At 41.0% G+C, this 16962-nt stretch overlaps 1 protein-coding gene across 2 annotated transcripts in view; it reads left to right on the top strand.

Annotated features, from left to right (window-relative positions):
- The first annotated feature begins 2729 nt into the window (after positions 1-2729).
- The window catches only part of LOC130599737 (F-box/LRR-repeat protein 17-like), a 76311-nt gene continuing 62078 nt past the window's right edge, over positions 2730-16962 (top strand). The window contains exons 1-4 of one of the 2 annotated variants that reach the window (XM_057410457.1): positions 2730-3732; positions 12024-12146; positions 14448-14705; positions 15491-15622. In XM_057410457.1, coding sequence (XP_057266440.1) covers positions 2767-3732; positions 12024-12146; positions 14448-14705; positions 15491-15622 — 1479 coding nt within the window. In that variant the 5' untranslated portion in view covers positions 2730-2766. The remainder of the gene's footprint in view (positions 3733-12023; positions 12147-14447; positions 14706-15490; positions 15623-16962) is intronic. The other variant, XM_057410456.1, reaches the window with a different exon arrangement.

The raw sequence follows: 16962 nt of genomic DNA, 5'->3' as shown, positions 1-16962 counted from the left end.
TTGCAAAATTATAAACCTTTAGCTAAGATTATTTTTCCCTAAACATTATTATCTCAGTTTCTCAGTCCTGCTCAATGGACAGTCAAAACTCGTGTCTTGCATCTCATGCTGGAGCAGACAAATCACATGCTCTACAATGAATCAGCATAAGTTGTTCTACAGATATTTATAGTTGTAATACATGAAAAACTGCCAGTGGAACAGCTGTGCTGTCATCTCTAGGGCCAAAATCTTGTTACCATCTGATTGACAGAGCACTAAAGGAATAAGTAGCTTATGAAAACTTATTGTCTTAGTTTACTTTCATTCTGCGGTCTTTGCAGCAAAAAAAAACCAACCACAAACAAAAAACAAAAAAAACCCATCCACCTTCAGAAGCAGTGTCCCAAAGACCAAATTCAAGGACTGAGCTTTAGTTATCAGGTGAAGAATTAGAAGGATTAGGTAGGAAAATTATCTGAATGTGAAATTGCTTTGGAATGAGAACGCGAGATGACATACATCCTTCTCTACATTATGTACAAGCCGACTTAGTTCAAAAGGAGGTAATAGAGATGGATCATGTTGAGGGAAATATTAGAGGAATGGCAAGAATGACATATATGAGATGTATGTGTATGTATAGTGTATATATATCTCAAAATAATGGGGCAATATATATTGGACTATCAGACACGAAAGTGACACAGAAGTCAGGGACCTTCACCTGTAGGAAATACTACTATACATTTCTGTAGGAAATACTACTATATGATAAGTAAAGACCATGTCACAATGGCTATTCAGAGCTGCACCACCAGATTTAAAGATGAGATTTATTTTGAATATTTGACATTGCAAACATTTATTCTGAATGCCCTTCGACTTGAAAGCTTGACTTGGACTTTTGTCTTCTTTTAATGTTGTTTTTGTTTGCATTTTTGAAATCTGAGGGAGAAAAAACCTTTCCAGATTTCTGGATCTCAGTGATTTATAAGTTTAGACAAAATACTCTGCTACTCTACTTCTATCCAATGTTATCGTTAATATTTTTCTTACAGCAAACACATTTTTACTGAAGACTAGTAATACTCATAACAAACAAAAAGAATAGTGTCACAGATATCTTAATCTGAACATAATTTGTTCTTGAGCAAAAGGTGTAAAGATCTCCTTCACAGTATATAATCCTGTGCATTTCTTCTGCTGCCCTCTGTTATTTAATAGGAGTACTAAAAGGAACTTGTCTTCTCCCTTCTTTTTTACAAAATTCCACATGTATTTTAAACCTGTATATCTAAGTCAATTTACATCAATAATTTCGAATGGAATGCTGAAACATGCAATATTTTTTGGTAGGCATTGAGAAGAAGCTTAACTAAAGCATTACTGTATTTAGTTCCAGACTCCTCACTACAAGAGAGATATGGAGTATGGGCTCAGAGAAGGGCAATGAAGCTGGTGAAGGGCCTGGAGCACAAATCTGGGGAATGGCTGAGGGAACTTGGTGGGTTTAATCTGGAGAAGAGAAGTCTCAGGGGGGACCTTATCACTCTCTACAACTATCTGAAAGGAAGATGGAGTAAGGTGGGGGCTGGTCTCTTCTCCCAGGTAACAAGTGATAGGCCAAGAGGAAACAGCCTTAAGCTGCACCAAGTGAGGCCCTGATTCGAAGAACTCGCCAAGAACTCGTCAACAAAGTTTAAGATAGGAGGCAGGTATTCTTTACTGCAGCACTTGCTGACACGGGGGTATCTCCTCCTAACATGTCTTGTCCCAGCATCAATCAGGCTGCGATTATATTGTTGCTTAATATACATATTCCAGTACAGCTTTCCAGTAAATGACATACATGTTTATAACATTTCCCAGAACTACTTTACATAGGTTTACGCCTATTTTCGCATGGTGGTCGTTTCTTGATCGTCTTCATCACTTCATTCTTTGGCTGAACTTTAGGTGTGGAATGTCCCCTTGTCAAGTTGCCCACCACTAGTCCAGTTCTGACTGGTCATTGTGAAACATTTATCTAAAATGTTTCCTTCTTGCTAGACCATCTTGCTGACCATCAAGGTCAGCGTTGCTTAGCTACAAAGCAGAACTAAATTTACTTATGTACAAAGAGTATATTTCATTTTGTACTTCAGTGTCTCAGTTTAGATTGGATATTATGAAAAATTTCTGCACTGAGAGAGTGGTCAGGCATTGGAACAGGCTGCCCAAGGGTAGTGGTGTAACCATTGTCCCAGGAAGTGCTCAAAAACCGTATAGATGAGGCCCTTAGTAACACGGTTTTCCAAAACTAGCTGACTGTATGATTCATTACAGCCCACATCTGCAAGAATTTATACACCCTGGGCACTGGTGGCAAGACACAACACTGCAGTTAGAAGTCAGCGTCCTCAAAGCAGAACACACAGGTACAAAGGTGCAATGCTGGCCCTCGTTCTGTCCCATCACTGATTTAAAAAGGCAGAAAGCAGATACTTGCTGAAGCACGCTGGATGTAAGGCAGCACTGACAGCTAAAAACTGAAGGAACGCTTGTGGTGGTCTCCACACTTACGTTACCTTACCACTGCAAAAACTCAGCCCATAGATATGATACGCTTATACACTGTTAACACTCTACTCACCCGTCTTTACACACACAGTGTAGTCCAACAACGCACGGACACCTGGAGAGGCTGCGAGTGGAGGCAATGACAGACGGGAGACCCCGGGGGCCGCGGGCCCCGTAGGCCGCGCCCCACCTGCTCCGTGCCCGCCCACTGGCGGCAGCACCGCCATGCAACCGAGCACCGCCCCTTCACCGCCCCCGGGGGAGGTCAGGGCGGCGGTAGCGGAAGCTTCTTCCTCCCGGCGCCGCGTCCCGGAACCAGCCCCACCGCGTCCCGGCCCGTCCCGTCTTGGGTCCGCCGCTTGTGGCCCCCGCCGGCAGTATGACAGCGCCAGCCGCCGCGCCCCGCAGGTGACACCCGCGGGCCCTTCCGCCTCGGCCGCCTCATATATGGGCCACTTGCTCTCGAAGGAGGCCAGCAGCCTGAGCCGGGACCGCCGCTGCCGCCGCGGGGGAAACGTGCCGCCGCGCAGCCGGGGCTGCTTCCTGCGCGGACCCTGCATGCTCTGCTTCATCGTGCATAGCGCCAGCCCGCCCGCCTCGGAGCAGCCCCTGCTTGCCGGAGATCCCCGCCTGCCATCGCCGCCCTACGCGGCCGTCGCCACCGCGGAGCAGCGCGCCGCCTGCCGCTTCCTCCGCCTGTCGCCCGCCGCCTGGGAGCCGCGGGGCCGCTTCCAGCACCTCCTTCTCTCGGGCCTGCTCCCTTCGCCGGTGCGGGGCCTCCTGGGGGCGGCCAGACCATCCGGCGAGGCCGCTTCGGAGATGGTGTGCAAGCGCAAGGGGGCCGGGCTGCCCGCCTGCCCGCCCTGCAAGCAGCCGCGCTGCGCGGCCGCCGCCGCGGCGGAACCGGAGGCAGCTTGTCAGTGCCCCGCGGAGGCGCCGCTCTGCTCTCTGCCCGCAGCCGACGGCTGCGCGGCGAGCGGTGAGTCCGCACCGGCCCGGGGCAGCGCCGAGGACAGCGGCGGAGCGGAGCAGCCCGCCTCGCCGCCTTCCGCGTCTGAGGAGGAGGAGGCAACAGGGGAGAAGGAGAGGGGCGGAGAGGCGGGCTGCGAGGAGCCTCTGGAGCGCCCCGCTGACTGCTGCCGGGAGCCGCCGCCGGATATTAACCAGCTGCCGCCTTCCATCCTCCTCAAGGTGGGTAGGGACGTGCGGGCGGGCCGGCTCCCTGTCCGCGGGGGCCCGGGACTGGGCCTGCAGCGGTGAGGTCGCAGGGCGGCTGTGCCCCGGGGAGGGCCCGGTGTTCTGTGAGAGCTGGGGTCAGTGCAGTGCCCCGCCGCCGTTCCGACTTTGCTCGCTTGGGGTGTGGGGATCGGTAGGGGAGCCTGGTGTATGTTCTGGTTTTGTTTAGGTATTCTTTTCCCCTTTGTTTTGGTTTGTCGCGGTAAGCGGCGTTGTGAGTCGTTGACTGGAGGTGGAGACCCACAGAAGTGCTGCAGAAGTTGCCCTGTGAATATCCTGAGTCTTACCTGTTAACTTATTTAAAACGTGTTCGTTGCAGGTAGCTTCTTGTATTGCTGATGGAGTACTTATCGAGGGGACACTGACTGTATTTAGTGCTTTTGTGTAGGTCGTAACTACGTAGGCCGATTCTCAATGTTGCTGGGGGGGGGGGGGGGGCGGGGTGGGGTGGGGAAGGTGTTACTGTGTATTTTGTATCAGTTTTGGCTTTACCAGTTTTACAGCCTGTGGCTGTCTTGGATTACATGTTTTCATAACCTCACTTTGTATCTTCCAAGAACATGTTTCCTGTCATTTTTGCTGTCTCGTTATTCCGTAATGCTGTTCTCTTTTGAGAATGACCTTTCTATTTTTAAGCTACTCTGTTGATGTAGTCAGTATGACTTTCTTCAGCTAAACCTTAGTAGAAAGATGAGTCTGGCTGGAACTGAAGCCTGTGATGTTTTTTCCGTAGTTCGATATGAGTGTGCCTTTATGTTTTGGAGAGGAGTGTTTCAGTGTTACAGAAGTTTACTGTGGGGTCAGATGGCTAAACTTAAAGTAGGGCGTGATAATGGAGGGGTCTGAGACAGGTAACTCTTCCTGTTCTTGGTATACTGCTAGTTGTACAACACCAGTGTAGAAAGTACTTTCTTTACTCTTTTGTTGTCAAACAGTAACTTCTCCCTAAAGTTGCTTCTTCAGTACTTAGCTAGACTTATGGATTGAGTTGGTTATTTTGGTGGTTTTGGGGTTGGTTGGATTTTTTTATTGCTTTGCTTTTTTTGTTGTTGTTGGTTGGTTGGTTGGGGTTTTTCTGTGTGTTTGTTTACTTGGGCTGTTTGGTTTGTTTTTTTTCCTGCTTCCGAAGCACCCTGGTCAGGTTTCTGACTCGATTAAACAGCTGCTTAAAGGCCTTTGCATGCTGTCTTGATACAGATAGACTATTCCAAATATAATCCTTTCTTCAGATGTACAACATTATAATGAGAGGATGTGAACCAAGTATACCCGAAGTCTAAATTTTTCACAGCAGGTGCTGAAGACACAAACCTTAATACAAAGACAAGAGATTTCATCCTCTGAAGTCCTGGGAGCCCGATGCTGTTTTTTTTTTTGTTTTTTTTTGTTTTTTCCTTTTCCCTGTTTCCTTCCCTTGATTCATACCTCTGTGACCTCCAGATTGTGCTAGTGCAGGAGTGGCTGTACCCATGTCTGTCAAGAAACATGGTAGGAACTCCTAAGTAATGTCTGGCCACTTGAGAGGTGTCTTGTCATGGGCTGCTTAGATGCTGCTCTGATGTAAGCAGTTGCGCAGTCTCCCCAAAGTGAAGGATATGGAATTGAATGGAAGGCTTTGTCAGGCTGAACTTGGCCTGCAGATCATCAAAAGTGCCTACTGAGCTGGGAAGTTCACAGTGCAGTGTGCCAGCTGATCTTGTTCCCCTGGCTGGGGAAGAGGTCTGTGCATCTGTATGGCAGGGGGAGAGGGGAGAGAAATAAAATAATTGCAGTTCTACAGATCAAACAAACTTACAGGTTGTTTTGCTTTTCATTTGGTCATTGAAACGTGAACCAAATAAAAAGTGTTACACAGTGGGCACAATTTCATCTGTAATCTTTGTGGGTGAGGGTGGTTAACTTTGACTAAAGGACAATTTAATTCTGTTCCATTTAGAATCTAAGGGAGCTAAGGAATTAGGGTCAGTCAGCTTGACTGTAACCTAGACACACATGAATGGAAAAAATTCAGGGAGCTGTTTGTAAGCATGCAATAAAGAAGATGACAAAAGCTTGTGCTATGTATCACTAAGTTTTTAAAACTTTGTGCTGTATATCACAAATCTGTACCTGTTGTATTGTAATTTCACTGCTATTTATTTCTAGAAAGCAGAAATAAATCCCCTAGTTGTACCTGTTACCTGTTTGCAGTGCTGTTGTTTAATTGAAAAAAGTGAACTCGTGTAAAGTGGTCTACAGGCTGGGTGAGCTTAGTAACGATGGGTGAAACACATCAGGTTTCCTTTTGAGCTGTGTTAACAGGAACTGTGCATGAAGGGTATGGAAAGGAAGTTCTCTGCTGTGCTTGGTATTTTTAAAGCCTGTGCTGGTGTACTGCATTATGCTGTGGGCTATGGCATGTCCTTAAAAGAAGGCAGACAAATTGGAGAGGCATCAGAGAGGAGCTAGAGGTCATGGAAATGTGGCTTGTGAGGTAGTCAGAAGATTCTGCTAAAGCTGAATGACATCTCTATTCAGAAAGGAGACAGAGATGCACCTTTTTTTTTTTTTTTTAGAGAAAATGGGTGAAAAAATTGACCATGTTCTTGTCCTGTGTCAAATAAAGAGAAATAAGCTTAATTTGGTGTGAGGGAAATTTGGGTGAGATACTTGGAAATTGACAGTGTGAGAACATTTAGGTCTTGGCAAAGGTAGCTTCCTGTCTCTCTGAGGCTGTGTGAGGAGTTGGGATTTTTATTTATTCTTTTCTTAACAACAAGGGGAAGTCCTTATCAGGGATACTCGAGGTGTGTTTGAAAATGCTTCAAAACAGAAGGGTCTAGAACAGATGTCCTTTTAAATATCTTCTTCCTTGGTTTGCTTTGAATCCTATAAAGTATGGACACATGCTGCCCTGCAGCAGTGAGCCTGTCAGTTTTATCATAGAGCTAATGCTCTGTGAAGGGAGAAGTGTGTATTTAAATTAAGGTTTTCATAAATATTTGAAGCACTAGTGGCTCCTTTTCTTGCATCTTTACTCAATGTTTTTTGTCATTCTTTCCTTACTGTAAGGAGTTTTGCTTTGGTTGCTGTAATAATGTACATGTTTGCTTTTAATGTTGATACTAAATGTAGTGTTGCTGTTACTGTCCTAGCACTGCATTTAAGATTAGCTGAGTGATACGAAGTAAGTTTGATAGACCAGAGGCAGACCTTTGGTCTTGTCTTCTGATTTCTGGATGCTGGCATTTATTTTTAATAAACTGATACCTGAGAAGACTGGATGTACATGTATAGTTGCACTGTGTTTATTTTTTTTTTCCTATCCTAGTCAGGAGGCAGAGACATCAAAATATATTGGATTGGACTTCATCCACAAGTTCATGGAGTCACTGCAGTAATACTAGCTTTCTCTTCTTTTTTGTGCTGGTGTTCTGATCAGTTTGTCCTGTCTAGAGTTTGTGTTGAGCCTTAATTTTAGCTATAGCATGGAGAAAAATGGAAATGGCTTTGAAACTTTGTGGCTGATGCAGGGAGGTAAATGTTCTTTTATTTGAATTTTTGTTTTAATTATATCTTTTCTCTAGCAAGGGACAACACAGCAACACTGTGTTGTGTGGTATGTTTTTGTTGGGTGTTCCCCCCCCCCCCCCCCCCCCCCCCCCCCGTGAAGCTCAGTGTTACCCTGTGGTTAATTTCACTGTGCTGTTGTTCAGCTTTTGGAAGTGCAGCTGAGGGGTGTAGTTGTGAAGGGGCAATGTGCCAGTAGATTAGCCGCAAAAACTAAGATAGTCTGTTGCCGTTAATTCAGTGTTAATGTTCTGAAAGATGTCCTGATACATTTTGTGATTTGTTGCAGAATTACAAAGATGAGTTTTTTGCTTTCCACAGGTGTATGTGTAAAGGTGGCTTTCATGTAAGCATCTAGGTTTTCATATTACAGAATGAGTTATGTGATGGAGGGAGACAAAAGCCTTGGAATGAAATTTCTGCTTTTCCTGAAAGCAGATAGATGCCTTGACACTCAGCCCCTGTGGCTGATAAAACTTTTCCTAATGTTGTGTATGTGTTGCTCAGCTTGCTCTACATCCCTGAAGCTATGTATTGCTGCATGGAGAAAACTAATAGATTACAAGTTGTGAAGTGCTTGAATGCAAAGCAAATCAAATATAACTCTTGCTTTCATTTTGTATTCACCTGTTTCTTTTGTTCAGGGTGCCTGACCCATGTTTGATCTTTCACAGATTTTTGATATGTTTTAGTGTCTCTGTTTTTAAATGGTTGTGGAGATGCAGAAGCTGCATAGGTGTCTTTCAGTGAGGACAGTTGCATGACAAGGTGTTAAGACTTCATCAGCCCCTTCAAGTAAAGGTACCTTGAAGGTCCCTTCCAAACTGAACCGTTCTGTGATTTATGTTATGATTCTATGACACTGTCATGGGTTCAGCTTGTAACAGTTATTTTTCTCCTTCGTAGTAGGTGGTGCATTGCTGTGTTTTGGCTTCAGAACAGTGCTGTACAAAACACTGATTGTAGTTGCTCATTAACACCCCCTGATCTAGGACTTTCAGTCTCATGCTCTGCCAGTGAGGAGGGGCAGTGAGAAGCTAGGAGGGAGCAGAGACAGTACATCTGACCCAGAGTAGCCAAAGGGGTATTCCATACTGCAGCACATCATGTCTAGTGTATAAACTGGGGGTGAAGAGATAGACTCCTCTCCCAGAAGAGATCAACTGCTGATATAATGAGGTTGTGTATTGGTCAGCAGGTGGTGAGCAATTGTATTGTGCACTGCTGCGGTTTGTTGGTTTTATTCCTTTCCCCTTTTCCCTGTTTAGTGTTCTCTCTCCTTGTTATTTCACTTAATAGTAGTAGGAGTAGCTTTATTACTATACTTTAGTTATTGGACTGTTCTTGTCTCAACCTGTGGGGTTTACATTCTTTCATAGAATCATAGAATAGTTAGGGTTGGAAAGGACCTTAAGATCATCTAGTTCCAACCCCCCTGCCATGGGCAGGGACACCTCCCACTAAACCGTGTCACCCAAGGCTCTGTCCAACCTGGCCTTGAAAACTGCCAGGGGTGGACCATTCACAACTTCCTTGGGCAGCCCATTCCAGTGCCTCACCACCCTTAGAAGTAAAGAACTTCTTCCTTATATCCAATCTAAACTTCCCCTCCCCATCCCACCTAGAGTGGGGGAAAAAGGGGTAAATGAGTGAGTAGCTGTGTGGTTCTGAGTTACTAGCTGGGCTTAAACCATGACAGAAGTGTACATGATTTGGTATGATTTTCAGGAATTAAATGTGGTAACTAGGGGACCTACTGCCCTCAGAAAGTTATCTATCATAAGCAGGATTTAAATGAACAGGCTTAGGGGTAGGAATGGTTTTAGCTTTCAGCTGTGTTCATTAAACCTTGGGAATTAGAAAACAATTTAAAATTCTGGATAATCAGTATGTATCTGGAGAATGAAATGGGTGGTGAAGATCATCAAAGTGAGTTGCAGCTTTTTATGCATTAGTGTAGTATTTTAACCAGCACCTAGGATAATCCCTTAATGTAAGGATGATGTGCCAGCAAACTGGAATATACACAGGCTTTGCTAAATTCTATATAGTGTAATTCAATAACATCTTCTTTTAACAACTGCAAGTTCTGAAGAGAAATTGATGTTTTATGTGGTGTTATTCAGAATCCTTTTGTAGTTGGAACTTGCATAGCTACTGCAGGCAGTAAAATGGGTAAGACTTTTGTCTTTGAACATGGACTGCTTGTGTAACCCCTGTGGCTACTCCTGTCCATGCTGGAACTTGAGTAAGGACTTTGTCAGCAGCTGCTCTCTCCACTGGTGGCTTCACACTGAGGGTTATTTCTACAAGAAGCCAATTTGCAACACCTCTCTGTACACTCCTTACTTTTCTCTGCAGCATGGACTGAAAAATGACCACAAAAGCTTCCAGACATTTCTTCCGGAATAATATTGCCTGGACAGAAATTCTGTATGTGTTAAGTACTTAATCAAACTTGCTTCTCTTTTGTTTCAGCATTGCTACTGCTGTGTCTTGTCCAATAGCAAAGCAGTAGAAGTAGGTTTGTGATTTGTGTGGGCTTTCAGCTTTTGATAGGATGGTAGCTGAGACAAGAATTATTTAAGGGTTTTCATATTCACAGCAGCAGCTGGATTAGCAAGTCTTTCCTGTTTTGCTATGTTCTTGTTTTACGAACTGCAAGCTCTTGTTTCTCAAAGTGAAGGTGATCTTCCACAAAGAAGCATATTTATTTCCCACTGTAGCAAAGATTATTTAAAGTATTTTGTAGTGACAACCTTGGCATCCCTTCTTAGTATTAACTAGAGTCAGTCTGATGTCCATCTAAACTAAATGTGGGTCATATTCTCCTGTTTTCTTCACAGACTTTAACTGTTGAGAGATTGGTCTTCTGTTTCATACAGAAGTATGGTAGTAGGAACTCAAGTTTCCTCCAGCTTTTACTAACTTAGAATTGATGAGAATCATCAGGATCATCTTTTTGGTTTTTTTTTTAATACTTAGAATTATACTTTTACAGTATGAATGTCAGATGCCAAATTGCCACTTACTTTTTTCCTTGCTTGACTGGGGCTGATAGTGTTTTCATTAGATCACTAATACTAAATTGCAAGTATTGGTCACTTCCATGCTCTGTGCATGGACTCACTATCAGTCAGAGAACTGCAGGGAGGAAGCAGGCGTTGGTTGTTTTGTCCACCTGTGTTCATCTGATCCCTTAATAAAAAATGGCCGTTGACTCTGGTAATGGTCAAGCCAAGGCCTGCAGGAAAACAGGGGTCATGTGCAGCCCTTCAGCACTGCAAGGGATCTTGCATAAGAAATTACGAGTTTTCCATAGCTGGAAAAAGATGGGAGTGATAAACCTTGCAAGCATTTGCAGAAGGTGGTGAATTTGAAATTTGAGTGTTGTGTTGGTTTTCTTTTTTTTTTCTTTCTGTTTCACTCGCTGTGTTATATTTTGCAGATCTTTTAGGAATTGTCAACCAAATCCCAGTAGCCGAGGGAATCTTACAGGGATATACATAGTTAAAACTGCTAAGCTAAGCCACTCCTAGAACAAGGGGTTAGTAATGGTTGTCCCTGTTGACAGTTGATTGTCCAGTCTGTTCTGAAGACCACCCAGTGATGGAAATTCTGTAAGTTTACCAGGTATTATATTCCAATGCCTGATTATCCTCAGGAGTTTTAATAATTTTTGAGTGTCCTGCTCACCACAATGAAGATGAAAGTGTTCTCTTTAGTTTGTTTACCCTCTTCGGCATCCCTTTTCCTTGGTTAAACATTCCTAGCCTTTTCTTTGAATGTTTTCATATTCTCTAGAGATCAGTGCGTTTCTGTGGACGCTCTCCAATACTTTCAGATTTTCTTGAGCTCGTTGCCCTGAGATTGGCTGTAGTGCTTCTCTTTAGTACTTGATGTCCTTATCAGTTTAGTAGGAGGACTGTTTCATGTTTTTGCAGTCTCTATTTGTGTGTAGGTATCTTAATCCTGTAATGGCCTTTTTTCATAATAGGATGACGTGTAGATTAAAGTTCATTTGTAGTTACAAGGTACTTTTGTATGTAACTCTTGACAGACTTTCTTTTTATATTTATTAATAAGGAACGCTCTTCAGAAGAAGGGCTGAATATAATAAATTTAACTGCAGTTTAGGAGACTGCCATAAAGTTCCAGTTTACTTTTTTTTTTGTTTTTGCAGGCTGCTATTGTGCTCAAAACCTTGGGGTACAAAATGCTAATTCTATGCTTAGTTTCCTTGTATGACACCCGATTTGCTCTGCTGATCTGCTCCACTGTCCCATGCCCTCTTCCCACAAGACTCATGTTTTAGTACCCTTGTGACTCCTCTTCAATTCAGTTAAGAGTAGGAATGAAAATACCCTTTAAATGACTTGAAAGTAACATTGAGCTAACATTTCTATTTGTAATTGTTCAGATGTGCCATCTCAGAAGCACATTTGAATTTGTCTAAGAAATGAGTGCTTAAGTAGGAAACATTCTGTTGGTTGTGCTAATGTGACTTACTAATATTGTCAGCTGTTGTGGGGTACAGATATTTTTTGTTATTGTCCTTGATTAATCAAGTTCTGGTAAGTTCTAGAATGTTGCAGTGCTTTCTAATACATTTGTTTTAAAAGATGGGTTAGTAGTAAAATATTTCTGTATCTAAAATATGATTACTTCTGACAATTAATATTTTTTCCCCTTTACAGATATTTTCCAACTTATCCCTGAATGAGCGTTGCCTTTCAGCGTCACTAGTCTGTAGATATTGGCGTGATCTCTGTTTAGATTTTCAGTTTTGGAAGCAACTGGATCTCAGTAGTCGTCAACAGGTATGAAGATATCATATTTTGACTACTCAGAATTTGTTCTCAGAACTTGTACTTTAACCAAAGGTGAGCTAAAGAACCACATAAAATGATGATGTCTGTACTTTCACAGATTTTTCTACTAGAGACTGAAAATATCTGGACCTTTAGATTAACTCTTTTAAATGTAGCTTCTTCCAACTGTTCAGTTTTTAAACAGTGTGAGCTCAAGTACTGTTCAAAATGAATTGTAGGTGCCTGTCTTGGGTCAGGTAGTGGTAGTTCCATTCATAAGAGCTATCATCCTTCATTTTAATTGAAGGATGAAATTAATGATCTTTTCTAAAGATGCCCTAGTTTGAAGAATGGTCACATAACTGGTGCTTGCTCTATTTGTTTTAACAAATTTTCTTTAATTTTTCTTCAACTGATTTGGCTCCTACTGATCACAAAACAGTGTCTTTTTAGGCCTTTACCTGATCCTAGTATTAAATATGTTTGGGGTTCATGGATTTAATTTAGTGAGATCCTTACAGAGCGTAGCCTGAGTTTCCTTCTTAGAAAACTTCTTTTAAGGGTGTCTGTGTTGTTTGGCCACCTAAGTTAGCTTTCTTGTTGTTCAGTTACTTGCAGAGATTTATGAGTTTTATGAAAATATAGGGTGCAAGGAAATGAGTACTAGGAGCTCCCATTTAAAGCAGCAGCAATATTAAGTCCTCTGTGTTGGACATAAATAATACCACATGTACGTTCTTATCAAATCACCGATGCATAAGAAAGCATGCAAGTTCTCTTGCTTTTAAAGTTACTAGATAACATATTTCTGAACCATTATGGAAAAATCATATAGTAGATGATCTGTTTTTTCTCAAGTGACTCCAAAGCAGACCCACACCAGAGGTCCATCTTTCTGCCCTGCAGGTAGTATGTGCCAAGTTAAGTCTTTTTTTCTCACTATCTTGAGGGGTAGCCTTATTTCTACTACAAAGGTTTTTCATGGTTTTGCCTGTTAGGTATGTTGGGATCTCAGTAAAACTGAGTTCTTAAACCAGTATTAAGCAAAAATATTATCCTTCTGTGTGTGGTGGTGTGGGTTTGGTGGTTTGGGTTATTTTCATTATTGGTGGTGTTGCTGGTTGTTGTTTTGGTTTGTTGGTTGTGTGGTTTTTTCTTTTTTTTTTTTTTCTTGTTTGTTTTGGGGGGAGGTGTTTGTTTAGGTAGTGTTCATGGTTTATTTTTTGTTTTTCCAATTTGTCGTGTTTTCTATCTAACAGCTGCCTGATGAAATGGGAAGAAAAAAAGATTAGACTTACTACTAATGGGAAAGTTTGAATGTAGCAAAGTGTTTGTTTCTCAGCTGTTTAAGAGAAAGACAAAAGGATTTGTGCTACTCTTTTGCCCTCTCCAGGCTTAAGACTAAATCTCATCTATGCTAAGTGGTGGATGTATATTCCTGAATGGTATTGTTAGAAAGACTTTCATCACATGTCATGTCAGGTGACTTAAACTTTTAAAGTGAGGGAGTTCCGTGCATTGTCTTACCTCCTTCGGTTTTGTTTGTTTTAACTTGGAATTTTGAGCATGAAGAATAACTTGGGTTTCTTGCCTGTCTTGTAGGACTGGCTTCTTTTAAAATTATTGATGTATTAACTAAGTACAATGCGTACATGTACAAAGTGGATAGAACCTTTTTTCTTCAAAGGATCTCTGGGAAAATAGTGCATGTATCTGTTTTAATGGTTTCATAGACTAACACTTAAAATAAGTGTTCAGTTTTAAAACTGAGCAAATAACATGAGGAAACTTCTAGGTTTTAATTAGTTTTTTTTCTGCTATGCTGTTCTTTCCTTCTGATCAGTTTCATTCACTGCTACCTTTAGGTGACTGTTTTCTACTGCTAAAAACCCCATTGGTACCTGCATTGCTATGGTATTTATCCAGTGGCGCTGGTCTTGGATGATTACCAAAGCCTAAATAGAAAAAGTGTTGCATTTCAGGGACCTATAAACTCTTCTTTGTAAATGCTACCTTAGGTATGTAAGTAGAGTGCTGCTATAGAAGGGCAAGCAAGTCCTTTTTTTTCTAAAGCACGGAAAATTATCTAAAATATAAAGCAGACCATTAACTCAAATAATTGAAGCGGAATTCTTTTAAAGATAACTGTAAAACTGATTATACCAGTATGCTCTTATCTTGGGAAAACAAATACTTTCATTCACCCAGTAGCTTACAAAAATGCATCTTACAAATAGTAGGTTTTGTGCCAATGAAGTTAAAGATGCTTATGAAAAAAAGTTAAATTTGAATATTTGGTTTTCTTTGCAGGTCACTGATGAGCTGTTGGAAAAGATAGCATCAAGAAGCCAGAATATTACTGAAATCAATATTTCTGATTGTCGCAATATATCTGATACAGGAGTATGCATATTAGCGATTAAGTGTCCTGGACTCTTAAGGTATACTGCCTACAGGTGTAAACAGCTTTCTGACACCTCTATTATTGCAGTTGCCTCTCAGTGTCCTCTTCTTCAGAAAGTGCATGTAGGCAATCAAGACAGACTCACTGATGAAGGCCTGAAGCAGGTAACCATCCTTTCCACTGATTTCTTTATAAGTTAGTAACTTCCAGCTTGCCAAGAAGTGATATGGAAGAAGGTACCATCCTCTAGGATGTAATTAAAATCAGATGACCTCTTTGACTTCAAAAATTGGCTTATGGATGTATTTTCTCAGTACAGTAAATGTTATTTTCCAGAGTCTGTGTGTACTTTTTTAAAAATGTCCAAGTATTGAATGAATGTAATCTTCAGTTTGACATCCTATAGTTCACCTCTGGCTGATTCATTTTTGCTGAGCTTAGTTGCAACTTGGAATCAGTGCTTAAGTAAGTCTTTTTGCATCGTAAAAGCCAAAGGTGGCTGAGATCTTTATTTGTTAGACATGCAGGATGTTTTCATCAACTCTTTCTTTTATGTTAAGGGAGCATTTAAGGGTAAACTATGAAATAGTTGTGTTAAATATGCTATCAGTAGTCTGGCATACAGGCATTAGGTACTTATATATATGCTCAATAAATAACTTGGTTCTTAGGTGCTGCTTTTAGATCCATTTTGTTGACTATAGTTAACAACTTCATTTTGCCATGTATCTAATTACAATATTTTTTGTTTGTGATACTAGTTATAAAACCTGTACAGAAGGATAATTTTTAAGGGGTGGCAGAGAAGCAGCAAGCAAGCTGAACTCCCAAATTTCCAGTTCAGTCAAATCCTGGTGGCTTTTTATTTTTTTGTTTTGTTTTGTATTTTTTCTTTTTTTTTTCCTTCCCCTTTATTTTGAAATAATTATTTTGATTTCTTTAATTGCAGCTAGGTTCAAAATGCAGAGAATTGAAAGACATTCATTTTGGGCAGTGTTACAAGATCTCAGATGAAGGAATGATCATTATAGCTAAAGGCTGTCTGAAATTGCAAAGAATATACATGCAAGAAAACAAATTAGTAAGTACATGTCCTGACTTTTCTCCTCACAGCGTTTTCATTGTTAGAGCTTTCTCTTGCTTTTCAGTGTCAAAACTTTCTTCTGAAAGCTGCTTTTTGGCAGTGAATTGCTTAAAAATGTTGTCTAGCTGTGAAAATTTAGGCTCTACAGAGAGAGCTCAAAAGATCACTCAAACTAGAAGTTAAACTAATGGTAATCCTCATGCATATTAACTTTTGGGTTCAGCATGATGTTATGTGGGAGTAATTGCTTGGAAGATGACTGGTATGTACAGGAAGATGCTTAGTCCATATGGAATGTTTCTTTTCTTTATACCACTATGTTTTCCTACAGTAAAAAGTGCATATTTACTGAAATGAAAAGGTTTTTGGAGGTTGGATTCTCGATTACAGATAGTATGCTCTGATAATCTTTTCTTGAAATATGTCACTTTCTTGTCAGGATGCAGTAGAGTAGTGTGCCTGGGCTGGTAGAAGGGAGCAATAAAACTGTCTTGTGTCCTTAATTATAAGTAGTCTTTGAAATGATTGTTTCTAACATGAAAAGCCAGTATCTGCTAAACGGTATAGTAGAACACTGTCTTTTTCTATTTTTTTTTTCTAGTAGGTAGACAGATTTGCTTGCACTGGAATTCTTAATTATGAGCTGATGTCAGGGTTATAATCTTTAGTTTGAAAGCTGTTGAACTGGAACAAATAAATTGTAACAAAACAGCATATCTTGTACTCAGTCATTACGTATTGGGCTTCAAGTAGGAAACACGAACTAATGCCTGAGATGGTTCATTTGAGAATGGTTTCTATTTAATAAGCCCCACAACCTGCCATTTATTGGTTTTGAAGAAATGTAGAAAGTTGAGAAATAGGAGCTAATGACCAAAACTGAGATCTTGAAATGGTTTATATGCAGAAAAAAAGGATGTGTCCTCTCCTCCTGTGTTAAAATAAAATCTTGAGTACTGTCAGCATTAGTCCTTGCAGTATTTATCTTAATGCATGAAAATATTTTGGTTAAAATAAAAAAATAGAAATGAAAATTCTGAGGAGTGTGGAAGGAAAGCATACTCCTGAAAAAATTAACTGGAAGAAGGTAGGGAAATTCAAAGTATAATCCATCTTTGAAAGAGAAAAAACTTTTGCACACTTAAGATCTGCATAGCTGTACATGTAATATTACTTAATTGTACATAAAGATTGTTTTATATACAAATGCCTGCATAAGTGCATGAACATTAGAGAATGTTCTTATAAATACATATTATGCTTCTTTACATTGAAGTTTTTATTTTCTTTATAGTCTGAAATGTAACCTAATGTAAGAAGTTGACACTACAACTGTT

Source organism: Pezoporus wallicus, unplaced genomic scaffold, assembly GCF_028554395.1.
Source record: "Pezoporus wallicus isolate ANWC-B61680 ecotype Strahan unplaced genomic scaffold, APGP_CSIRO_Pwel_v1 contig_2749, whole genome shotgun sequence".
Taxonomy (NCBI): Eukaryota; Metazoa; Chordata; class Aves; order Psittaciformes; family Psittacidae; genus Pezoporus; species Pezoporus wallicus.
This window is presented reverse-complemented; position numbering and strand designations above follow the sequence as displayed.